Source organism: Sinohyriopsis cumingii, chromosome 1, assembly GCF_028554795.1.
Source record: "Sinohyriopsis cumingii isolate HCF-2022 chromosome 1, ASM2855479v2, whole genome shotgun sequence".
In the NCBI taxonomy this organism is placed as follows: Eukaryota; Metazoa; Mollusca; class Bivalvia; order Unionida; family Unionidae; genus Sinohyriopsis; species Sinohyriopsis cumingii.
The window spans coordinates 86090610-86117803 of NC_142961.1; the positions used below are offsets into that span (position 1 = coordinate 86090610).

The 27194-nt window shown below is 37.3% G+C and overlaps 1 protein-coding gene across 1 annotated transcript in view; it reads right to left on the reverse strand.

The window, feature by feature from the left end:
- Positions 1–17767, reverse strand: part of LOC149807282 (phosphoglucomutase-1-like) — a 39363-nt gene extending 21596 nt beyond the window's left edge. Inside the window, exons 1-5 of the mRNA XM_089964541.1 lie at positions 17219–17767; positions 13504–13666; positions 10840–11100; positions 7033–7223; positions 5069–5223 (exon numbers count right to left, since the gene is read on the reverse strand). Coding sequence (XP_089820667.1) covers positions 5069–5223; positions 7033–7223; positions 10840–11100; positions 13504–13666; positions 17219–17467 — 1019 coding nt within the window. The 5' untranslated portion in view covers positions 17468–17767. The remainder of the gene's footprint in view (positions 1–5068; positions 5224–7032; positions 7224–10839; positions 11101–13503; positions 13667–17218) is intronic.
- Between the last annotated feature and the right edge of the window lie 9427 nt (positions 17768–27194).

Consider the following 27194-nt stretch of genomic DNA (forward strand, 5'->3'; position numbering starts at 1 on the left):
TGTGAAATAAACACAAGTCAATATATGTATTCATTATTTGTATTTCAGCTGATACTGAATATACAGTACATTTACAGCTAGCATATACATGTACATGTATACGGTGTGATGACATAAAATAAAAATGTGCATGATTCAATTATCCAGAAAACTCGTTAATCTGGACACGTTCGCCTGGAACGATTGTGTCTAGATTAACGACACTCCACTGTATACACATACATATATGTACACCTCTCCTTTGATAACAATCACACAGACAAGGTCCAAGAACATAGATCGCACTATAAGCAATGGTGCAAATAATCAAGGGACCTCCATAACACCATGAAATAATGCCATCCTCACTGGACATCGAGAAAACCACGAGGGATGGTGGCAAACTGGTCTGTTTACTGGCTGAATACTTGCTTTTAAATCGCGTTGGAAATAATTGTCAATAAAGCTCTTTTTCTAAGTTATTAATTTTTATGTGAAAATGACCTTTTTCTCGAGATGCCCAACTGCTGAGAGATCATTAAAATTAATCCAATCAGTTTCAACAACTGTCACATGTACACAAAAACATTGTGTATTACATTACTGATTTATGTTGCTGGTGAGTGGTCTGGTTCCGACCTATATGCTCCCTGCTTTGCTCTCTTTTTATAATGGAATACAATGCAACAAGAAGCATATTCACCTGGGAACCAGACTAGTTACTGATTCAAAGTCACAATCAAACCCCTTTATTAAAAGAAATACAGAACATTTAATTCATGAAACAGCCGTCATTGTCTAAAGTAATTTTTCACAATTGTTTTATTAACAGAATACTGATGTGATGATTTCACTGCAAGTAATAGTGAAACTTCTCATCCGTGATGAAATCTCATGAGTGCCATTTCAATAATTACAAATTAACTACAAACTCGGAAACTAGCTTTTAATGAATAACGTGGTAATACAAGGTCAACTTTTAATTCAGTGAAACAATACTACAAATACTTATACAAATTAGGTATCAAAACACCATCGGCACTTAATTAGGTTCTCAGAGAAATGCTTGTGGACATAGCTGTTACAATAGATTGACATATTTCATGTTTGAATACAACAGGGCACATTTAATTTATGATCATTACACTTACAATGACCAAACAGATATAACTAAAACATGCATTTCACTTGATAAATTTATTTTTACTTGGTATTTATTTATTATAGTGCTGCCTCAAGCTGGCATTAGTGCCATTTTCATTGACCAAAATTTCGTTGCATAATGTTATTTACAGTGTACCAAAAATGTTATTTGGAAAGAATTTTAACAAAATTTGTGACTTCTTTTTACAAACTGATAATTTCATAATGTTGATTCAAATTGCCAGGTCATATCAACTGTTTTCAATGACAAATTGAGCAATATATCAAGGTTTCAGTTACCAATTTTCATTGTGATTTTTCTCATTTTCAACAAATAAGGGTAAAATATTTGGTACTTCATGACTGACCCCATGTTATAAGCAGGTTTGTGAGTTATCAGGGCACAAATTATCAAGGGAGTGTGTGTGTGTATATATATATATGTATGTATATATATACACACACAACATTACAACACCTGAATCTATCAGATATAAAGCCACTCTTTCCAGTGCTGTTATTCAATCCCTGATCAAAGTTGACAGGGATATGGGACTACAATTGTATGAAAAGAATATATTGGCTTTTGAGAGACTCTGATGTTGAGGCAGCTAACTTTCAAGATTTAAAAAACATTTTATAGTTTGTCAGTACACAAATACAGAGGCATTGTTTTCCAGTACAGGTACAAATTTTATCACTAAAAACTGTCATATATCACTGTAATTGAATCTCTGACTTGTCTTTTGAAAAACAAAAAAATAGTTTGTAAAAATTTATTTGTATAGACCCTGAAATGGGTAATGTTACAATTGCAAATGAATATGGAATGCAATATGAGAACAAAATGGAGGACACAAATGCATAGCTGCCAACCTTCCAGACTCGCAATTAGTGAAAACAGGGATAAAAATTAGTGAATTTGGACATGAATTAGTGAAAAATACCATGACAATAACTCCATCCACTCTGACCGTCAATACTACACTATATCAAGATCGCAATATAAAACAAAAACACTACATATGTGCAGAAATATATCTGCATTTCTATTTATTATGGTATTCACAAGCTTCACCTGTTCTTGTGGTTATTTATGAAGACATGATACTGTGGCAGACTTGAACTTCCTCAATTGCTTGATCATAAATTTGTTTTCAAAACAGTTCAGGCTTCTTGCCTGCTGGTTGATCTTGGTGACTAAAATTGCTGAAATATTTTCTGCACCTAAGGAGGCCCTAAAGTCTGTCATTTCTCCTCACTAGAGAAAATACTTCCACTGTCACTATTGCTGTGAGGAATGCACAGGAGCTGCAGCACTTTTGGTTCTTCCACAGGAAAATTTGGAAGTGATCTTCGCGTCCGGAAACATTTGTCAGAACAAATGTTTAGCATGGTCTCCAGCTGATAAAGGTAGATTGTGTTCAACAAGAAAACTCACAAATAATGCTTCAGCGTTGGTAGCTTGGAGGTCTTCCATCGATGGCTTAAAATATTCACGTCATTTCTGCCACCATGCTCAATACTAAAATTTGAGGCACATTGTGTGCAAAAAGCATGATGTATATCAATGTTTAATGGCTGAATGTACTGCCAATTTTTGGTATATTCCAAATTAAATTTAACATTTTGAGCAATACATTTCTTTTTCCTTGGTGGTGAAGCCATTTTCAAGATCTTACATGAAGCGGCCAGCGGTAAATCAAATAGGTAACATATGCGCGGAGCAAAATTTCAGTTAGGCCCCAGTTTCACTCAAAAGCATTTGTAAAACTACTCTTATATATATATATATAGATTAAGACAGGCTAAAATGCTTGTTACCGGGCCAACTGTACCAATCGGATGTAGCTCTACTAATATCGCGACCAGCAGTACTAGACTGTTTTGGCAACTGCCAATATCACGACTAGAGCTTAACATGAAATAGGTTATTTTATTAAAGATTTAAAATAATTGAGAATTGGAGAATTCGTGAAACTTTTGCTTGCAGCGTGAATCTGTAAATTGCTGAAAAAGTCAAATTCATGCCAAAATCGTGAGGGTTGGCAGCTATGCAAATGCACAACAAACAATGGCGAATGACAAATGAAAACAAAATGAAATGCAAATATGTTTCATAAATAAATTTGAAAATCTTTCTGCTTTTTTCATCAGGATGCCACTAAATATCCATGTTTGAAAGTCCTTTTGCACGATAAACCAGAATCAGATTCTTTATTCTTTTACACTGATAATTTTTCACCATTTATAAGCCATTATATTTTTTTAACAACTGCCACTGATGTGATGACATCATCAACAGTAGATGTATGTTTTGATTTGTGTGTGTGTGATTTGGATTTGTAATGTAGCTTTACCAATTTTGCAGTCATATTCCTACGATGTCTGTAGTATGACAATTTGAAGTGACTGACATTGGGGCATCATGCCTCAGACATGTAGCATGATGTCCCAGCCAGTCACATTATCCTGACACCAGACTGACCAGTCCTAATACTAACCTCTTAATGCTGAGTGCCTAGTAAGGCAGATGATAGTACCATTTTTATAAGTCTTTGGTATGACCTGGCTGGGGTTCGAATCCATGACCTCCCCATCCAAGGCGGACAATTTAACCACTAGGCCACCAGAGCGGTCCAAAATGAAGTAAGAAACAAATTTGCTGACAAAAATTTTACAACTATATGTTTACAGTGATGTTAGTTACGTTTTCATATTTATAAATTTAATGGTGTTTTTTAATTTTATGCATTTTCTTATTTAATAAAGCACACATTTAAGAAGATAAAATAAGAGGCAATATTTCTTTCCTTTGAATACTATCATAGATGGGGAAATCCCAATTGGCAAATGCATTTCAAATGAACAACATGAGTAAGATAAACAACACATCATATGCCTACCCAATTTTTAATAGTCCTCTGTATAAAAAAAATGATTTTTTTGCACTGAAACTATTTTTCCTTCTTTCATATATATATATATATATATATATATATATATATATATATATATATATATATATATATATATATATATATATAATGCATCCATGACCTTTGCCACTTTTAAGCCCAAATCTGCTGCCCTGAGGTACCACCAATTTTCAGAGATGAGCTGCACAAAGGGTATTGCTCACCTTAATTATGAAATCTCTTTTTAAAAAATGGAGACAAAGTTAAGAAGGGACCCCTTAGACCAAGGCTAAATATGAAATTCATTGTGCCATGTGGTGTCATAAGCTTTCTCAAAGTCCCAAAAAGACAGTTAATATATGTTTCCGTTTGGAGGCATCTTTAATAAATGCCTGAAGTCTGACAAGATGGTCTATTGTGTTCCTCTTGCATCTGAATCTACAATGAATATTAGATAGAAGTTTGCTGGATTCATGGTACCTGAGTAGTCTGTCATTTCTCATTAATTTTGCAAAAATGTAGGAGTGTGTGTGCGTGTGTGAGTGCAGTAACTGACTTTAATGAATCTGTCAATGTTCGTGTTTCTATGGATCCCACTTTTGTGAGACCTTTTCAAAATGTTATGAATTGTGGAACATGGTATTTCAGACATTTTTCAAATAGAAACCTTTTTGACTAACCAAGTTATTATCTACCCCTGACTGTAAATTCCTTACAATGAGGTGCCCCGTTTTGTTCATGTGACCAGATGTCTAAAAACAGCACCTGCAACAATTACAACAATTTCAGACTGCAGGAAAAATGTTCTTTAATACACGCTTATAAAATCAAGCTTGCAGAGTAACTGTTACACATGAACTAGCCATTTAAAATCATTCTTCACTAAATGGCACCAGCTTTTTTCCTTAAGTAGCTACATGCTTTTACCTGGCACTTTAGTACTCATGTATTACAACATTTACAATCTTTAGAATCTTGTGTACTATTGAAAACCTAAGACTCAGTTGTCATTGCATTAAAAGAATCACCTGTCTACAGCACCACTGGTAGGCATGCTCCTGGCATAACCTTTGACCCCAGTCTTCTTGAAATAAGGTATACAATCTAGGTTGTCTGCAAGCACAGCCAAAAGATCAGATGGGGTGATGAAGAAAGCATTCTGGCCAAGAATCATGTTCCTATCCTGTAATGTAAAAAAAAAAACTGTCCTGAACTGAACAAACATCCAAGCAGTCCAGAGTACTTTTTCTCTCGTTAGCTCTTGTGCAAATATACAAAATAAATTAAAACAAACATACCAGTACAGTACACGCTGTGACGATATTTAATGCAACATCTAAGTCAGCACAGTAATGCTATTTAAAACCATTATCAATCTGCCAATAACAAGTTTCTTCTCATCTCAATCTTCCCAACTGATGAATCATCGGATAATCACAAGTCTCTATTACCGATTAACATAACATTTTAATAAACAATAATTCTTTTCAAAAATCTCACAGAACTATGATGTTAATGAAATTTTCAAAACAATTTATGAGAAATAGTGAAGTTATAACAATTTGAATTTTTTTACATGCTATAGACAAGCAGGGCAGGGCCTGAAAGTTACTCCACACTCAAGGCATTTGCCTTTAAACTCTGAGACCTTGACCTCAAGGTCAAATGGGCAAGTGAATATGGCACATAATGAATGGTCTTAGCTTCATAATGATTCAATCCAAATAAACAGACAACCATAACAAAATGTTGATGCCACCACAGGTCAAAAAGTGACTTCTGCTTTGCTTTCCCTGAAACATGAACTTGACAAAACTTACCAAAGTGTCTAACCATCAATAAACCACAATTCACTGCAGTTAGAACACATCACTTGAAGGAGATGACAATTCTTTTGCTCGGCACTAGTATATTTCAGTGTTGGGCAATAAGAAACTTTACAAACTGCCAACTGGGCAAATGCGTTTTTCAATTCAAGATAGTTACTATTGTCATCTATCATTGGTCCAACAGCCAACAGCCATAAATGATGAATATAGGAAGTTAATAATTAAGATTGATGTTTCTGTGCATATATCTGTATACAAACAGCTGATTTAAATGTCTATTACCTCTGAAATCGAATCCCCCACATACAAAACAAATTTAAAAGCTTAAAGTAATTTACCTACAAAGGGATTTTTCAAACAATTTTCTCTACCGATCCTAAACGACAGATTCATTCATTCATGGTTTATATATTATATTAACCAAAATTCCACAGAAAGAATTTGAAGAACTAACCAATTTACAGCTGTATGTTGCACCACTAACATGTATTAAAGGATTCGCAAGATCATTCTATGGCATAAAAAAACCTTCAATAAATTATAGATCTTCATTCCACACTTTTTGAACATATTTTAAGTGCAATTTGAGCTACATGTTCACAACAGAAATCCTAAAACAGCTGTATTGCTGGACATAACAACAAATGAGCTCAAATGACTGTTTAACTCTACACATTAGTCTCTGGACATAAGGTGCACAGTAGCCCATGTTGCTGAGCACCTACCAAGGCAGCTGTTAGTACCAGTTTTATAAGTCTTTGGTATGACTCAACCAGGGTTCAAACACATGACCTCCTGCATCTGAGGCAAACGCTCTAACCACCAGGCCACCAAAGTGGCCTCCCCATGTTGGTAGTTTATCGCTGAGGCAACTGGAGTAAAGTGCCTTGCCCTAGGACTCACCAAACACCAAAAGACAATGCTACTTGTTATGACATATTTCTACCGATTTTCTATTATTGATACATGTCACTGCTTCTTTAATTTAAGCCAAATTGTGTTTTTGCAGTCCCAAATATCTCCTCTTCATTAAATATATGTGAATTCTTTTTGAAATAACACGATCACCATTAATATGCAGAAATTCTCAAAATAAAATAGCCATCCCAAAGTGAAAAAAAGATGGTCTTTTCTGAATTTTAATATGTTCTGTATAAACTTACACCATCTCCATCAAAAGCTGCCCCAAAGCCATGGTGACCTTTGGCCAGCTCTTTCACAAGGTCAGCAGCATAGGTCAAGTTGGGATCTGGGTGAAGGCCACCAAAATCTTCCAACGGTGTGCAGTTCACTACATTAGATTCTGGTGCTCCAAGTTCATCCACAAATATTTTTTTGACATATGGTCCTGTCACTGAAAAAGAGTAAGGTCTGCTGTATTTTAATAAGAATTGTGAATATTATAATTAATTACTACAATATATAGTTAGTGAAAGGCTTCCACTGTTGTCACTGTGGTATTATTTGATTATAAGCACACAAGACTTGCTGACAATGCAAATATTTTATATTCATACTAAGGACAATGATCAAAAAAAGCTGATACTAAAAACAAAAATCCTGTTAATCACAAAATTGTAACTATTTTAGTATCATTAAATTTTTAGCAAATATTTCAATCTAGAATATCAGTGACAGACAAATTTTGTGACCTAGTGATGGCCAAAAGTTCACAATGTTTTAACGGTTTTAAGCAATATAAATAAATGCATGCTTACATGTGATGCCATGTCAGCAAAGACAAAATTAACTATGGTTGTTTGTTGTTTTCTAACATATTTAGATATTCAAAGCACAAATAATCCAAATTCCTTCTAAGAGTTAGGGATGTTAAAAACAAAAGAATAATTGCAGTGTTCCATCTTTCGACTTTAATTCACATTCTTAGAATAATGGATAAAATCATCTCACTGCAACAATCTCTTCTGGCATGTACATATTTTTCATCACAGACTAATTTTAGAGGATACAATATTTTAGCAAACATTAACAAAACAAAAACTGTAATGCTTGGGTCCTTGACTTTTTGCAATAAATTCTGGACGAGTCCAGATAAGTTTGGAACTGAAGACTAGTAAGTAGCTATTATTATTTATGAATGTTCTTGTCGAAGCAAATATAACATAGTTGAAACAGACAAGAAAATTAAGTCCATTGTACATGTTATTTATATTCTTTACCCCATTAAGCTACAGACACCTTTCAACTAGAGCACAGTGTTTAAATACTGAATGTAAGAAATCAATACAATTTATTCAAACACATGAAACTTTTAACAAGTGTCGTTAGAGTCTGTTTCAGGTATTCAGTCATATTCTCCATTTATTCACATCTAAAATATACAAAGGTTGCAAAGATTCATCTGTTTATATGGACTTGAAATGATTTGCATTTTTATCACCTCTGATGCAGCTGAATTGGTCAATTTTTAAATCTGAAGTGCCCATACATAAAGCATCATTTTTATCATATATGTCAGACTCCATTTTCATACGAATCACAATAATTCAGGGTCTCTTTTCTGTCCTGTGGAGGATAAAATTTTCTTGTGCATCTCTCTTTTGAGTTTGAATTTTTTTCTTTAAAGAACTTAACACTCCCATCACCCATTTTTGTGGGCTTTTTAAAAATAAATTTTAAGAGGCTCATGCAATCTGTTTAAAATGAAGATCGCTGACTCGATCAGTAGCTCTTGAGTTTAGTCAGATTTGAGGCTCATGATGGACTATCAGGGAATCTCAATCACATGTCAAATTGAATTGCCTGTCTTGGTTCACTAAACCACCATGTGGAGGAAGAAAATATTAATGCAGCATTGTAATCATTCAGATGGTTCAAAAAGAGAACTTTATAAGTTACATTGTTGTTGGCTTAAAATAGTTTGACTGGTTCAAATTAAATAAAAACCACTTTAAACACATCACTGTACTGTCTAGTTGACAAAGTAAAAATTCATAGAAAAAGAGACAACAATCCATGAGCATACAGCTTATGTTGTTGAGATATGGGTCTAGTTGGTACAGTGGTAAAACCAACCCATAAGCATGATTATCGGGAATAATAGCTTTAATTTTTCAGGATCCAGGCAGCCCATCCAAACTGGGTCATACATTTATTTAAAGTAACAAGCATACCTGTAACAACAAATAAAATTAAGGTCCAATTAAAATAAATCTTGTCTATCCATTCCTGCAATCACAGTGCCTTGATTCCTTCAACAATTGGGCAAAACAATAAGAACAAACATTAGTTTTCATCACAAATTATCCTTTTTTCCCCTCTCATCTCTTCCACCATTTTGCACCTATTAACAGTTTAAATGACTTGTTTTGTTATTTACATATTTACATTATATTTTTATACTGAGAAACTATATTATATATGTATGCTGCATTATAGTGATCTAGTTTTAGCAGGGCTTAAAATTACTTTTATCAATATTTATAACTAGCAAAATTTTGACTATTTTAGAGACTTCCACAATATCTCTACCAACAAACTTCAAGTTCATTTCAAGTTCATTATTTTTGGCAGCTACAAGTATCAGAACTGCAACTAGCAAAATGTTAGCTTGATAACATCAATTTTGAACCCTGCATTTTAGTATGGTTTAGTTACTTTTAAGATGTATTTACAGACCAATTTTTCAAAAAAGCAGATCAAACTGGTTTCAAGCAAGTGAGAACATAACAAGTTAATGAATACACATACATGCCAACCCTGAGAAAGGTATAACCCTAGATGTTTTTGCTAATATAAGTGGCAAAAAGCCATAATCTGAGCATAAAAGTGTAATCTATAAATTACTAGTACTAATATTAGTACTACAGTGGAACCTGTCTTGAAAGACCACCCCTTCTGCCAAAACATAATGGTCTCTCATGACAGGTGGTCTCTCATAACAGGTTATAACACTATATAATCTCTAAATCTGTACATGGAGAACCTGGTCTCTCAAGACAGGCGGTCTCTCATAGCAGTGGTCTCTCAAGACAGGTTTTACTGTAGTACTTCATCAAGGCTAATATATTACATGCTATATATAATTACAGTACACTATGAAAAATGCACATTTATATTTACTACTAACCCGGATCTCCAAGTTAAAATAATTGACAAAAATGGGCAAAATCCATGTGGATTACAAGCAGAATAAAACAAAGAATACTGAAAAATCATTTGTATTCAACACTAATTTTAACTAGTTGATATATCTAACTTTAACCGAATGATTGTGAAGCCCACAATTTCCGCAATGAGCATAATCTGAGTGCTGTATTGTATGCATCACCAATCATATTTTTCTTTCCAAATTTTTAAAGCAGTGTTGATTGGTCCTTTTTCTGACCGGACATGCTTTGAAGTTTAGAAAGACACATCTGCTCTAAGAATTTTCATCCACAGGTCAAGCCATAAAAACCTGTTTCACTTAATATCTGGTGCCATTTTCTTTAGAAGTACAGACAGGTCTACTAACTAAATAGATAATCAATATTATGAATCTGCGAGGCAAAGTTTAAATTAAAGAAACCTGTGTGTTTTCCTGGAAATGGTTCCTATAAAGTTGCTATAAATAAGAAAATTAGGAAAGTACAAGCGGATTTATGAGAAACAAATTAGCTCTTATGCTATTCTTATGCAGTAGTCTTATTTTAGAATATTCTCAAATTTTTATCATGAATGGAATTAAAGAGATGATAATATAAATGACACCCCATTAAAAGAGATGATACTATAAATGACAAAAACAACTTTTTTTAAACTTTATTTTCAAATTTTAACATCCTGGAAAAGCATAATAACAAGCATAAGAGGTAATTTGGTGAAAAAAGCATAATGATTATGCCAAAAACATGGTTGGCAACATATGAATGCACATGAATGAACAGACAATAACCCATCCCAAAACTTTGTTTTTATGAGAATAAAAGTCTAGTTACTTGTTAAATTTATAAAATCATGTTTCTTACCTCCATTCATAGCATTAATTAGCACATTCAGGCCTTCTGATAGCAATTGCCCAATTAAAGAAAAGTCAAATATCTCCTTCATATAGTCGACATAGTCCTTGACTGGGTCAATAACCTCCACTGAGAAGTCTCTCCCATCCACCTGGAATGTCTGGATCCCCAGTCTGGTTATGTCAGCCTTAAGAGTGTGGCAAATCCTGTATTCTGTTATGGTCTTGGTCAATTCAAATATAGCATCAGTAACACTTTCTGGGGCTGGTCCTGAAAATTTGATAAGAAAATACCATTGTTTTACTGCAACAATATCTTTTATTTGTTCTTTGAGACTACAGATCACAAGAACAGTAAAAATAATATAATTAGATTACTAATGAATTAACTATCTAGCTTAACGCATCTTATAAAGATGGTATCAGATGGACTATAATGATCAATAATTATTCAATAACTAAGGAACATAATTTTTCAAATTTCTTTCTCTTGACATGACTGGAAAGTTATTTACTGCAGACATTTTTATTCTCAGCATAGGTTTACAAGTTTTATGACCTGGACATGACACATAATCAACAAACCTTTAAACTCAATTTCAAGCTCAAAACCACAAAATCAGATGTGAAAGTATCACAGTACCATTTGTACTCACTGCAAAACAACACAGACCCTGATCTACTGTTGCATAAGGGCCTGGCAAATCAGGGCCTACATTGTTCTACTTATTACTCCTAAGAAACTGCATAGACCCAGGTCTGCCAGTGCAATTATGTGATGGCAGATCTGGGTCTGTGCAATCTGCAGTTGGGTAGACTTGTAAGCAAGTACACATTTTAAATCAATGCTGTTGAAATATAATATACAAGCAGAGTACCATTGTGAGCTGATAATAAAATGACACAAATTCTATGACTATAGCTTCATCAAGAGAAATATTTTCAGAATGGCAACATTCACAGTTTGAACTTTGAGCAGAGTTTTGTAATAAACAAGTATTGCAGATTGTTAGCTTGTCTCACCATTCATATTTTTCTCTTAATGAAATATCCCATTTTCTGAATCACTGATGGAGATTATGATTTATTGCATTCAACGTGACAGGACACGGTCCAGAGTGTCATTTTTATGTCAAAACATGACAAAGCAGGTGGTAAAATGTGTAAATTGAGAGAATCATACAATTTTAGATATGACATCACCAAGTATTTTTCCATGTAAAAGAAATTCATAAATTCAGCAGCCCAATCCATGTTTTAAGGTGTTTCATAAAAAGAGTTAACTTCCACCAAGTGCTTTGTAAATCTAGTTATTCAAGCCTTTTCCCATATGCTGTAGAGATCATCTTATAATTTCCACTTCATTCGTATTTTGTTACTAAAACATCGATTTATTATTGCAACAGGGTATGACTGACTGTCCACACCTAGCAGAAGTTAATCCCATCTTCAATGTCAAGACATTTTCATTTTCATGAAGTCATAAATTAAAAAAAAAACAACTGATTCATACCTTGTTCTTATTTCATACTTATCTGAACATCAAGTACAATTATTTACTACATGTACTTGTTCGGTATGCTATGGTGTGTGTCAATGTGGTGCATTTAAAGATCATGAATAAAATATCAATTTTTGTTCTCTTTTTTTCAACCGTCATATAATCAACAATACCAATAAACTACCACTTGTAGCATCATTTTCAAGTAACCATTTTGTATCCTTAAACAAAACAGGAGAGAACAGGCAACATTAATGAGTGCAGGATGAAATCAATAACTAATGGGTCTCGTCACTCACCTAGCTTACAGAACTCTGCAGATGATCATTTACTAAGCAGGCTCGTGAAGTACTGAAAGAACATAGCCCATGTAAACTTTGTATCATCCTTACTAATTTTTCCATATCCTTATAAAAATTCTTCCTAATGGCATAATTAATATATAAACTCAACATCTCGCTGATAAAAACCCATTTATCAAGTTTTACTGAAATCGGATGAAAAATAGAGCCTCCAGATCTGAAGCAGTTACAAGCTCAACCGATCAGATACAAGGCATCTTGTTAATACACACAGATCTCTCTCATTATAGAACCTGTCGATGATATTGATAATATAAGACTGAGGTGGAGCAAAATCCAAATGTAACTTGGTCTTTACAGTGATAACAAATTTAGCCCAGATCTTGCTAATAATCAACTTATCAGCCAACTAAAAAATATACAACTATTCAACAAATTAATCTAATCAGAAATATAATTCTAGATTGCTGACAAGTTCAGCCAATGGACACACCATTAATATGCATGAATTTCACACACAATCAGGCTCAGCCAAGCACTTGATGACATAGGCCTATTTACCAAGTTTGATCAAAAACTTATCATTAATGCACCTTGTTCATCACCAAATTTGTCCAAGAAATGACTTATACAAACAGATATTCCAAGCTGGATAAAAAATGCTTTAGCTAAAACTCCATGAAGATAAGACCATCCATTCAAGTGGATTAGTGAATCAAGATTCTCAAGATGGCCACAATGGCAACCATACTGGATATCAGCTGAAGTCTTTTAGCAAAAAACCCTGTGTCGATATGTCCAAGACAGGCACACAGATATCATGACAGGATTTTATCATTTTTGTACATCAGAAAACAAGATGCAATAGTACCTCCATTTGCAGTGTTGAATTTGATGCCAAAGTCTGCATTAGGACCACCTGGGTTATGACTTGCTGTTAGAATAATTCCACCATCAGTCTTGTACTTCCTGATGACACAAGAAACTGCTGGGGTTGACATCAGGCCATTCTGGCTCACAATTAGCTTGGACACCTAAAGCAAGCAAAAACCAACTTACTTTCAGTTTAAAAAATATTAGCCTCTTTAGTAGCTTTACAAATGTGTGAATTTAGTGTCATATTGATACAATGATCTTAGCATATTTGGTGTAGGAAGAAATCAGGAAAACCCCATGAAGACACACCCCCTATTTGGCAAGTTTTTTGACATACCCACATAGGACAAGCCAAGACTCCAGAAAACAGGGACAGTTATCAATCATCTGTAAAGGTGAGCACCTTATGCCACCTGGCCACCCAGAGGTTTCTCCTTCCAGACAAAAAAATGGAAAAGAGGGCTTGTGAGAAACAAGAGGAAAAAATACGTTAATTTTTCATTTGCAAAACTAAAAGTACTGAATTGAAGTATCAATCAACAAAGTTTACAGTGCTAACATTACTACACCCTAATACTCTAAATGTGAAATGAATGAATACAGTGTTTCACACCTACTTGATAATGTAGTCTTTGAAAATGTACACTGCTGATGCTGGTGAAAATCAAAGGTAATTCCAAACAATATTAACACGTATTCATACAGAATATTTAAAAGCAGTCAATGTGATATCAACAGTAAAAAAATATTTTCAATGTTGTTGTACAAATAATTCAAAAATAGTAGATGAAAGAATGTAATGTTCATATATAAAAAAACGTAAGACACATAATTCTCAATATTTTTTTTTTACGAGAATGACCCTGGAACCTGGAGAAGTCAGATTCATTAAATGGAAAGAACAAATCTATGACATTTTTGTTTGTATCACACAACTACAGCAACTGACTTGCTCTCTGCATGACAAATCTGTCCTTCTGCAACAGCAACAGTTTTCAGTTAAAATGTTCAAATTCTGTATACAACATTGGCAATGTTTTTTTAAAATATATTTCACGTGAAAATTGGACCTTTGATTATGTGTAGTGTAGTCATGTGACTAGCAATTCAAATGGCAAGAATCAGGTCAAATTTTCAACATTGCTGTGGTTTTGCCTCATCTGTCAGGGGATTAAAGACAAAATGTATGTTCTATTTACAATTTTTGAGAAAATAAATCATCTTTCTATCAATTTCATGTAGGTATGGCTCAATGTATGGTGGTTTTAGTTTCCTTGGCCTGTTGGTAAGCGACCACCATCTGCTACCACCACATAGCGAAAACAAATTCCTATTTTTCAATAGGCATTAGGCTCTGACCCTACACTCCCAACATAAATGTCAAAATATTAAAATGAGGTTGGAAGTGTAAAAGGAAACTGACGAAAACTGGCATGTATCACTTGGGTAACACTAATGACTAGAACATCACACTTTCTGAAAATGTATCACTTATAATAATATCGGTTTTAAAATTACAAAAAGAATGCAACCACTATGAATTATGTCTGAGTGATTGTTAAACTTTATCATTTTCAGCTTCACTATTACATTTGGATATAGTTTTATCAAGAATAAATGGACTAGTGATTAACTTGCAACTGGTTAAGTAATTTTTTTGTAAAATGTTAATTTATAATGTAATTGCTGTTGAAGCTTCTACATGGCTTCCTTGCAAAACATCAAAACTCCAAAATCTATGCACGTCATATGGATAATTATAACATAAAAAGTTAATATCTTCCGCAGACATGCAATAATTAGGGTTATTAAAATGCAACCGGACATAACCACTCCTGTGGTCTAATGGTTAGAGCGAACTCCTCGGATGTGGGAAATTGTGGGTTCGAACCCCAGCCAAGTCATACCAAAGACATACACAAATGGTACTAACAGCTACTTCGCTTGGTGCTCATTATTAAGAAGTTAGTGTTCGGACTGGTCGGCTTAGTGTCAGGATAATGTGACTGGGTGGCACATCATGCTATATGTCTGCGTCATGATGCCCCAGTGCTCGACGTCACTATAAACTGTCACAGTGCAGACATTGTAGTGATATGACTAAAAAATTGTTAAGGCTACGTTAAAATTCCAAATTACACACACACATTTATGATTGTCTTGTGCCTGTTGAGCGAGGTTGTTCCACTGGTCAACATTGACTCTATGGTGATAGAACATTTTGTTTCCCTTAGTTCATTATTCCCTATGCCTCTTGTCGCATGGATGCATTCTAATTGTTCACTTTTGAGATAGTTATACAGCATCTAACCTCTTAATGCTGAACGTCACACGAGGTAGCTGTTAGTACCATTTTTATACGTCTTTGTCATGACTCAGACAGGGATCGAACCCATGACCTCTCGTTCTAACCACTAGGCCACCAGAGTGGTGACAATCACAAATAGTGATTCCTCACCAACATAGGCAATTAAGTAAATTGAAATACTGCATTCTCAACAAATGGACAGAGGACTCTATTTAAAAAAAATTACAGTTGATAAAAAACAACAGAAAGGTAAACAAAAAAAGGCAGGGCGTTCAAGAACCCCCAATGCAAAATGGGTGTTACTACTAAATTAAATAAAACATGAACTGAACTGAAACATTTTTAAAGACCTAGAAATGCTTCTAGTTTAAGTAGTCAACTCCAGTGCTACTTGAGTGTTATACAGGTTCACTTACTAACATGACTCATGTTTATATTTTTGGATTGTTGTGTCATTGTGTATATATGTAAATATCATTAACATGATTCATGTATTTTGTCTATTCTGTTTTACATAATATTCTTTACAATTTCATTCATATAATGCATATTATATATGGACTCCCCCGCATTTGGCTTTTATCTCTATTGATTTTAAAAAATTGTTTACTTCAACTGATGACATTATCAAACAGGTATAGTTGCTCCATCAGGAATTAAAAGCATTAATTTTCCTGAAACTACATTTTTACAGATACATGTATGTAATAATGTAAAACTTAATTAAACATAATACAAATCTTTCTTTAGTACTTAAATGTCATATCCACAAGCAATATATCACATCTGCAGATATGGGTCATGTTAATCCTATGATGTAAGACGTCTCCCCTTGTATTGTGTTTTTAGGTTGCAACAGCCACTGTAGTCATACATGTAAGACCTTGACGCTGATATTCATGTTTTATAGCACTAAAACAAAAATATCATGTGCTGTGTCTTACACACAGGGCTCGTATCATTGCTTACAATTGACCTGTCATACATGTACTATATAATAAATAGTTATTTTATAGTATATGTATGACAAGTCAATAGTATGCAACGATATCGTCGAGCCCCTGTGGTCTTACACTGTCGGACTACAGCCACTGAGGCTAGTCGTATCGCTGCTTTACAATTCAACTATCAGTGATACCTATAGTGTAAAATAATAGTATTTTATATTATATGTATAACTGACAGTTACATTGTACGCAACGATACGAGCCCCTGTGGCCACAGCTATGCAGGACCGTTATATAGGCAGTACGACAGCGACCTAAATAATAATAATAATAATAATAATAATATATTTTTAAAAATACATTAAGGTGTCTTAAATTGCATATAGAACTACTGTACAGTAGGGTAATATACACTCCTCAGTACGCAATTTGGAAGAATAAATACTGAAACTCACTCCATTGGCTGCACAAATCTTGATGATCTTGTGTGTAGCGTCTACACAGTAGTAGCGCCCGTCCCCTCCAACAACCAAAGTGCTTCCCACGAGCTTGTCCCCAAGGCCGGCTGAGAGAGTGCATTGGATAAAGTTCTCGGTGTAGTTTTGCTGCTGGTAAACCTTGACAGCTTTCCGCAGACCACTCGTGCCCGGCTTCTGGCCCTCTATTGGCGATGTGGACACGTTAGTGCTTGAAAAGGATGGCATTTTTCAGTAATGTTTCTGTAATGCAGACCTAGTTAAGTCAACCGTGTGTTTATTAGCATCTACGTTATGTCCTTAAACCCAGTGAAGGACGAGATTCATTTGCAACAGCGAGGTCAAGTCTACGTATTCTTCCTCCTATTCGGAACTATATCGGCTAATTCGGGCCCTGGCAAACGCATCTAAAGGGTGCTCAGAAGCACTTAGGAGACACTAAGCGTCTCAAGGTGACACTAAGTAGTTTTCAAAGTACTTATTAAAGAAAATACTATAAAACTTCGTGTCAATCACTGTTAATTTTCGTAAATATCCATAATATTTTAAGCGATTCGACCGACAAACAACAAATTTCCACAAAAGACAACCCTATACTTACTGTGGTTTATTCTGCACGATTTACCTTCCTTGAGTAGTGAAGGGGGGCACTCTACGTACAATGGGAATTAGCATTAAAAACACCCTTGGGTCAATCTACGTACAATGGAAATTTAACATGGAGAAAAATCGTGGGTCAATCTACGTACAAGGGGAATTAACATGGGAATAAATCGTGGGTCACTCTACGTACAAGGGAATTGAACATGGGAATAAATCGTGGGTCACTCTACGTACAAGGGGAATTTAACATGGGATTTTTTTTTTTTTTAAAAGTTTTTTTTAAAATTTAAATTTAAATTTAAAAAAGGGGTAGGCAATTCAAAAGACTATCTCTTTTCGAGAAATATGGCTGGCCCTGAAAAGGGCCTTTGGGTTTTCTTCTTCTTCTTCTGCTTCTAATTTCTTCTTTTCCTCCACCAACTTCTTATTTTATCTCCAACACTCTTTCTCTTCTTTTTTTTCTCCTTCTCTTCTTTCTTCTCTTCCTCCTCTTCTTCTTTCTTCCTCTTCTCATTTTCCTCTTCTTTTTCAATTTTTTCGTTCCATGTTCTTATTCTTATCTTTTCCTCTTCATCCTCCTTCTCCTCCTTTATTTCTTTCAACAGATCACTGATGATTACCTTCATTTTTCGTAAATTGTTTATCTCCATCTTCACTCGATGGGGACTATATGAATAGTGATCCTCGTTTAGGTTAACCAACATTTGCTCCATCATTCCTAAATTGTCGAGGACGTTTTGCAATTTTTCCATTTTGTCAAGGTGGTTCGAAGCCATCTTCTTTTTTATTCTGTGCAGAATGGTTTGAACGACGAATACTGTGGGTTCTTATACTCAAAGCGCGAACGTGAAGGAAAACATCCCCTAAAAACATAAAATGGATCTTACCTAGATCATGACCCAACATCGCGCGTACGTGAAGGAAAACATCCCCCTACTTTCTCATTTCATATAATATAACCCTAACTATACTCTCCACATTTGCTAAGAAACCCATAATCTACTATTCCCACAAACATACCTGAGCTCTTACAAACACAAACACACAAACTCATACCCTCACACTATCTTAAAAAAGAGTTAGTGTTTATATACACACTACTCTACCTACACACATTGGCAAATCGATCGTTATTTCTTTTCTAGAGTATTGGGTAGCCCTGAAAAGGGCTGTTTTTTAAACTCCAGATGCACCTATCTAATGGTTGCACCTTCCTGGCCTGGCGCCGCACACGCATCTTCTTCCCCAGTCTTCTTTCACCTTTCTTCTAGGGAGCGCAGAGGGAGGATGATTCGCTTCAGCACCCCAATCCTCTGTTTCAGGAATATTAAACGACATCATCTCTTCTCTTTTCTTTTCCTCCTCTTCCCTCTGTCTTCTCTCCTCTTCTTCCTTCTTTATTCTTGCTTCTTCTACTATAGCCTCCGCTGATAGTTCGTTTACTATCCGCCTGGCATATTCCAGGTGCATCTGGAGTTCTAACAGTTTCACTATTCTGCTAGTCATTCTTCTGGCTGTGTTGATCAATCAACAAGGGTAGCTGGACTGCCGAACGAGTTTCAATTTATACTGAAAGCGCGAACGTGAAGGAAAACATCCCCCTAAAAACATAAAATTCATCTTACCTAGATCATGACCAAAAAAAAACAACGCGCGGACCTAAAAGAAACACTCGCTCACTTTTTTTATGCTACCCATCACTTCAATAGACTATCCACATACGCAAAGCAATCCAATCTAACCCAAAATATACACCTCAAACAGCCCAAAAAACAAACATCATTTTAATCTACTATCCACACCAACCTACTTTATCACTTACAAACACAATCACACAAACACACAAACACATACCCTCACATTTTTTGAAAAAGAGTTAGTGTTTATTTTCACACTGCTCTACCTTCACACATTGGCAAATCGATCGTTATTTCTTTTCTAGAGTATTGGGTAGCCCTGAAAAGGGCTGTTTTTTTGTTTTTTTGTTATGGCATTCTTTTTAGTTTCTAAGAATGCGATGTCCTCTGAGGATAGACTTTCTGGCAATAGGTCTGCTTCTTCGGAAAGAGAAGAAGAACTCTTTGGTGTCGATACGGCAATCGACAAAGCCTCTGTCAGCTTCAGGTTGCTGCTGCTGCTGTTGTTGCTGTTGTTGCTGCTGTTGCTGCTGTCTCTGAAGTCTGTACTTCTCTGTCCATTCTTCTTTTTCCCTGTTCATTTCTTCTCTGAAGAGCTCTTCTATCAGGTCTTCAGTGATTTTTAACATTCTCACATTCTCTATTTCTTCTGGCTTCGGTATCAGACTGTGTCTGACCCTATGCAAATTCACGTAGGCTTCGTTGAGCTTAGCTAGTTTGGAGCACATCTTCGTAGGAGGATGAGTCGACAATGGATGGTTAGACTGGGAACAAACCGGTTCTTAAAGTTAAAGCGCGGACGTGAAGGAAAACATCCCACACACGGTTTTTTCGAGCCGCAACGTTCATGAGAGGGATAGTAAGAAATGAAAGAGCATCAATCCAACATTCTTATAGCTAAACAAAAGACAAAGGCATTTTTTTCAAAACACAACATTTTTTATTCAAAAATCACTTAACACTAAACAACAACTCTAACATTTTTAACAATAATCCAACACTATAACATCAAACAATTTTTTCAAATCACAAACATTTTTTTCTCAATTCACAATCTACTTTAAACAGGGCTGACAACGTTGTGAATGAAATTGTGATTTCCACTGTTGGAAATCATTAGGCCATTGATGGACACTACGTTTCCTAGCTTGAGACAAAAGATAAACATAATGGTCACAAAACCATCGATCTACTTTCACATCATTTCTAGCAGAAGAACGAGGATCAAAATGAGTCACTAAATGTTCTAAGGAATAGCCCAGGCTCCGATGATGCAGAAAATACACACAGTACTGTCCACACACCAAGGAATCTGTGCCTTGTAATTTCACATTATTGAATCGGGTGGTTTGAGCATTTCTTCTCATAAAGTCGATGATATCGTCTTCCAAAGGGGGCAATCCATACGAATCGAAATATTCCACACATCCTTCTTGAGGAAAGTAGACGGCTACCCAGTGGGTTCCTGGGAGATGACTGTCGTCCGTGTTGATCACGTAAGCTTGATGGTCTTTAGGTTTGCGATGAGGGAGTTCATCTTTAGCACAGACGACGGGATTCCAAGAAGACGTATACGAACTGTGGTTCAAAAGGTAATAAAGTTCCCAGGTATCCATTGTTTTGTGTTTGTTTTTTTCTTCTTCACAGGTAATAATACGTTGTCAATTCGATCCTGACTTTTTGCTTGAAAATGTCTGAGGAATAAACGGTTATTCGTTCTGTTTCCTCACTCTGATTCAGGAGAGCTTCGATACGATGGATCTCTTGAGTGGTTAATGGTGGACAAGAATGTTCACGCAAGTCTTTATACCACTGGTGCAACACGTCTTCGTTCGAGATGAGACTCCAAGCTTCGTCCAGATACTCGTCCAATTTTTCTTCTTGACTTAACATCAGGCATTTATTGTGTTGAATTTGACTGGGATGATCGTTTTGACATCCATAGCAATTTTTCTTGATCAATTCCGTCATTTTGTCGACCAAGTGTTTGGCAAAACAGGAGACTAAATGGGCTTCTTGTTCTGGCCATCTCGACTTCATCATGACAATTTCTTCGTCTTGGGATTCTCCTTCCACGGTCTCCTCACATTTCATGTCCAAAGTTTCTTCACTTTGTAAAGAGGGATAACAGTCTTCCATGGCTTCTAATAATCTAGAATGACTTCTCTCAAACTGTTGATTTCTATGGTATTATCGAATTCTGCATACAGGATGACGTTCACTGTCTCTGGCAGAGGATTTGCAAACTGAAGTTCCACACGAATCTGGCCGGATTTTATAGGGTGGAAATGTCCCTCGTCGCTGCCTTGGTCTGGAGTGAAATCAAACGCCCACAAAGCATAGCCTCCTGCATAATCTTCGTACGTAATACCGTGACTGGTGTTGGTTCCTAACTGACCGGTGGCTTCGTACAAGGACAAGTACGATCTCAAGTAATTCTTCTCTTTAAAGTCAGGTTCAAAAGGTCGGGTACACAAGGTCTTACCATCGCGACTGACTTCGATCTTAGACACGTCAAAGTGTTCAAAGTTGAAAGGATTTTTATCGGCAGCTCCGTTGAAGGCTGTATTCTCGACCATACCAACGATCAAACGTTTGGGTAACTGTCCTTGAAACAGATGATCTTCGATCATGGATCGCTGTCCCTTGGGAATGGTGAAGGTTTTCACTTCCACTCTTCGTATGGGATATTTGGCGGTCGTTCTGCTCAACGTCTGACTGATGTCGTTTCCTACTTTAGGTAACACTTCCACACGGCGTACGTAGAGTCTGGCTTCTAGGATTTTGGTTTTGTACTCGTCAGCATTACCCAATAAATGGAAAGCGGTACTGCTCCGATTCAGTCTCAGGCGAACATTCACTCCGTTTAGCAAATATTTCTCTTGCAACCACATGTCCAAATGCAAACGGTCCATCAGTTCTAAACTCTGTCCATCTTTGATTCTGTCTCTTCGTTCTATAAATCCCGCATTGTTTGGTGTTTTTTTTGCATCAATTTCGAATGTTTCAAACTCGTCTGCTTCGTCAGCTTCCCATACCACACAGGAATTGAGATGAGTGTTCTTGGCATCTATTCCGTACGTCAAGAGATTTTCCAGGTAGGCACGATAAGGGTAAGTATCCATGCTGCTACTGACCAGTTTGTTATTCAAGTACAAGTCCACTCCACTGAACAAGGAATGCATGAAATTGTTGACGGGAGCTACTGCTTCAGTGTCTATAGGACCTCCAGTCTTATCTAGAATTTTGACTTTCAGGTACAAGTAACTGCTATTCAGATCGATGTAATCTTCGGGCTGTCCTTTGATTTCAAACTCGATGGGAGCGGAATCGGTCAATGAGGAGACGGGGTGAAATTCCACCCACTGAGATTCTTGCATGGTCATCATGGTGGGGGGCATGGCAAACAGATCCAGTTCCGTCTTGGAACAAGCGCAAGACTCTCGGTGCATCATTTTTTTGTTCTGTGTCTCAATAATCGAAAACGTCTAAGTCTCGAACGGTTCTTCTTTTCTTGGCCTTTCTCGCTTGAAGTCTGGTGAAAGGGTGTTTTCTTCTTCGTCGTCTCTTTCTGCCTTGTCCTTGCTGAATGCCTGACTCGGTAGCGTGCAGGGCATTTATAGGTGTGTCTCGTCGGCCCAAAATGTCTTTTCCCGTTTGCAGCAAGACATTTTTGCCTGCCCTCATGAAGGCTTCTTTAGGGTTTTGTTTGTCGATGATGACATTTTGGAGAAATTCTTTGCCTTGCGTCAGTGCCGCATCTTTCAAGGCGTGCAATCCTCGTGTCACCATCGGTTTCAACACCGGGGCCACCGAACGAAAGGCCGATTTTAACATATCTCCTAAACCGTGTCCTCGCTGTCGAGCCACCCCTCGGTACACTGGATACATGACTTGCTTACGAGTCGTGAGAGAACCGTTTTCGAAAATGGAGTTTCACCGTGACTTTTCCTTTGGTGAATGGAATATTTTGTCCCAGATCTCCTTTTATAGTAATGTTGACCGTGTCCAAATACGACTTGCTGACCGGCAAATAGTGAGGATGGACAAATTCGCGGTGGACGTGGTAAGTGTTTCCACCTTCCTCGTCAGCGTTTGCGGCAGAATCCACTTTGAAAGGAATGACACGCAGTAACGGTACGGAGGTGTGTCCCACCACGTTGTATTCCACCACATCGGAATACACGAACATCAAATTCTGTCCTTGGTTCAGTTCTACCGGGGTACGAAAATACTGGCCAAAAGACTCGTTGTCGTAAATGATTGATAATTCGGGGGGGTTTTTTTGTTGTTCTACTCTCTTCCTCATCTCCATGTCACCGCCCAACATGTCAAACAATTCATCACAAAAATAGAAACCCATGATTTTATCCTCAGGAAATTTTATCAGGAAGCGACGAGCTGTTTTGTGGTATTCCAGGGTGACAGTTTTGTTCTTGACATTCTTAAAAGCTTCCCCAAACACGCCATTAAACCTGGTGGCTATGGTGTTGACCAAATGTTGACCACTAAAATAATACCCTTGGGGAATGAACAAGTGATAGGTGGTGTACTTTAGATTTTTTGTGCTAGGGCTTTTATGCTTATATTTGCTATGGGTATCCATCCACTGTTGTATTTGTTCGTCATAAACTTCCACATTAAATGTATTTTGATTGACAACGACATTGAGGACTTGGGTCGGGTGAATCATTTCTACTAAAGCCACTTCCCAATGGGCTTCGTGATCTAAGGGGATGGCTTGAGGTAATTTGGCCGTGTAACAGCACAACGTGTTCTTGGGAAACACCTCCATGGAACTGTCACTGGGTAAGGTTAAGTAAAATTGGTTTTGGTGACTCATAATTCCAGAGTTCTGTGGCTGTCCGAGGGAATATTAGTGGATGTCAGAGGTGTGTCTCCGCCCAAAATGGGGTTCTGGTTGTGGTTGTTGGAGTGGTGACTGGCACTGGCACTGGACACAACGTTCCCGTTAGAGGAGAATTTCAGGGAGGGATTGGGAAGCAGGTAACCGATGCAACTGCTCAATAAAATGGTCCACAATTGTTTGTCTCCTTGTTGCAAACTCAAATTGGCGATGGCTGCCCCGATGACACAATACACCACGAAGATTTGGCAGAAAAAGACGATTTGCGTTTTAGGCACACGTTCTCCACACCACACCCACAAGGGTTGTTTTTGTAAATCTTGCACAGAAGAACTAGGGGAAGAAGGACTGGTCGACGTAGCTGCGTCTGCTGTGTGAAAGGGCATGATGGTCACTTCTTCTTTTTATAGTCGATGACTTGCGAAACGTCGATCCAAGAATCGAAACTGGGTGGATATCCTTTCCAACGTACTTTGACTTCTTTGACACGTCGTTTGCCCACTTTACGGGTTCTGCGTTCGAGAATGCTTTCGATGTCGTACACGTCGTCTTCTTTTTTGGTGACACGTTGTAACTCGGGCAAATAAAACGTTCCTTTGAGTACTTCTCCGTTCATGTCTTCCAATTTATAGACGGCAGGATGACGGCCATGTACTCGTCCAGTGACGCGAAACAGTTCGGTCGTCCAGTTAGGTAAGTAACCTTTGTCGAAAGTGCGTTTGGTTTTGCCAATGCGCACCCAATCTCCTACGGTCAACTCTCCACTTTTCTTGGGGACAGCCCTCGTCGGGGACGTACCGAACAGGCGCTCGAACACCAGCACTTCGTTGTCGGGAGTCACGTCTTGCGGGGCACGTCCGATGCTTCGATGGTAAGATTGGTTGTACGCTTGCACCAGGTGCGGTAAGATGTCGATGTACTTCAGAGTGTGGTGATGCGTAAAATATTTCCACATGCGTTCTTTCAAAGTGCGTTGAAAACGTTCCACGATGCTGGCTTTGGTTTCGGGATTCTCGGTGGTAAAAAAATGAATGTCACGTTTCTTTAATTCTTTTTGGAAAGCTTGGTTCAGAAATTCGGTGCCTTTGTCCGTTTGCCATCGAAGAGGGCGACGGCCACTTTGTTTCAACACCCGTTGCAGGGCTCGCACTAACTCGCTGCTCGATTTGGAAGTCAAAGGCACGACCCAGGCAAATTTGGAAAAGACGTCGATGACACAAAACAAATATTTGTAACCACGATTGTAGCTGGCCAAATGAGAGACATCGGCTAAATCGGCTTGCCATTGATGATCGATGCCTTCCACTCGGGTGCGACTTCTGGCAAACTTGCGTCGAATGGGTTTGTGTAAAGTGTAGGTAGCTTGTTCTTGTAACCATCGTTGCACTTGAGGTAAACGGAGACTTTTCAGTCGCGTTTTGGCAGCACGATACAATTTTTGAACTCCTGCGTAACCTGCAGGATGGGAGGGATCGTAGTAAATGCTAGCTAAGACTTTTTCCATTTTTTTTGTGTTGATTGGTGTCTTAATAAGGCACCCACTCTTGGAAGAGGCTACTCTTTTTCTCTTGGGGTATTTTCTTGGATTGCAAGGCTTTGCGTGTGCGGCCAGCAATAGGTGTCGAAGAGGAGGATGTCTGAGCGGGGGATATCGGTTCTTGTTTCACTTCTGTTTTCACTTCTGTCTTCACTTTCTTTTTCTCTTGTGAGGAAGAAGGGGTGGCCATCATCTTTTTAATCCATCCAATTCTGGAGGTAGGTGGTGTTGTTAACTTGCGTACTTTTTCTGGTGGAGTTTGAAATCCTTCTTCTTCTTCTTCTTTTCCTTTTTCTGTCTTGGTCACGGGTACTGGTGGTACTGGTACTGGTACTGGTGATGGTGCTGGACTTTTCATCAAGGTCTTAAAATCTTTCAAAGTGGGTAGAGCTGTTTCGTCTAAAGCTTTCTGGTGAAAGAGTTGCAGTCTTTGCAAGAGTTGACCGTACTTTTGCGATTTTTCTGTTTCGGACAAATCTTGGCGATCCAGCAAGGATTGCAATTCGTGTTGTAACTGGGACATCTCGCTCAAATTGGGATTGGGAGGTAAATGCGGGGTGCGTTGTTCTTGCCACCGATGGTATTCCATCCATCGTTTGTAAGGCACTAAAGCTAGTTTTCGTCCTTCCATGGGGTTGTCAGGGGTGAATTCTGAGATCTTGGGACTTCCGAAGGCCTTTTTATCTTGCTCCCACCAGTCCTCCCAACATGGTTCCCAAGACTCCTTTCAGTATGGGGCCTAACAAGAGAGGTAAAATGCCTCCACGTTGGACCAACATCTTCTTTTTTTGACGAATGGGAATTTTCTTTTGAACCATTTTCCGAAGAACGTGACGATGTTTGCCTAAGCATTGTTTCTGGTGTTTGGACAAAGGGATAGTGCCTTTCAAAACGTTCAAACAACATTCGCACACGGTATCGATGACCTCTTTGGAGGCCGTTTGAATGAGTTTTTTTCGTAGGGGTGGAGAAGCTTTGGACAGGACAGATAACAGGTCCCCATGTTTGGCTAAACGTGGTGGTAGTCCTTTCCTTTTCTTTCCTTGGGGTTTTCTGGAGGGTGACATCTTTGAGTCTTTAGGAGCACCTAAAAACACTGATACCCTACTCGGTCACAGGCCTTTTTTATACTGGAACGCGTCGCCACTGATTGTCTTTACGTTTTATCAGTTTGAGGACAGGCATGACACGTCGTGCAGGGGTACGTAACGGACTAAATCGAGCCAGTTCTTGCTTGGACAAATCCAGTAAACTTTGTAACATGCCCGATCTTTCTTGAACTTTGATTTTGGGAGAAGGTACTTTGTGAGC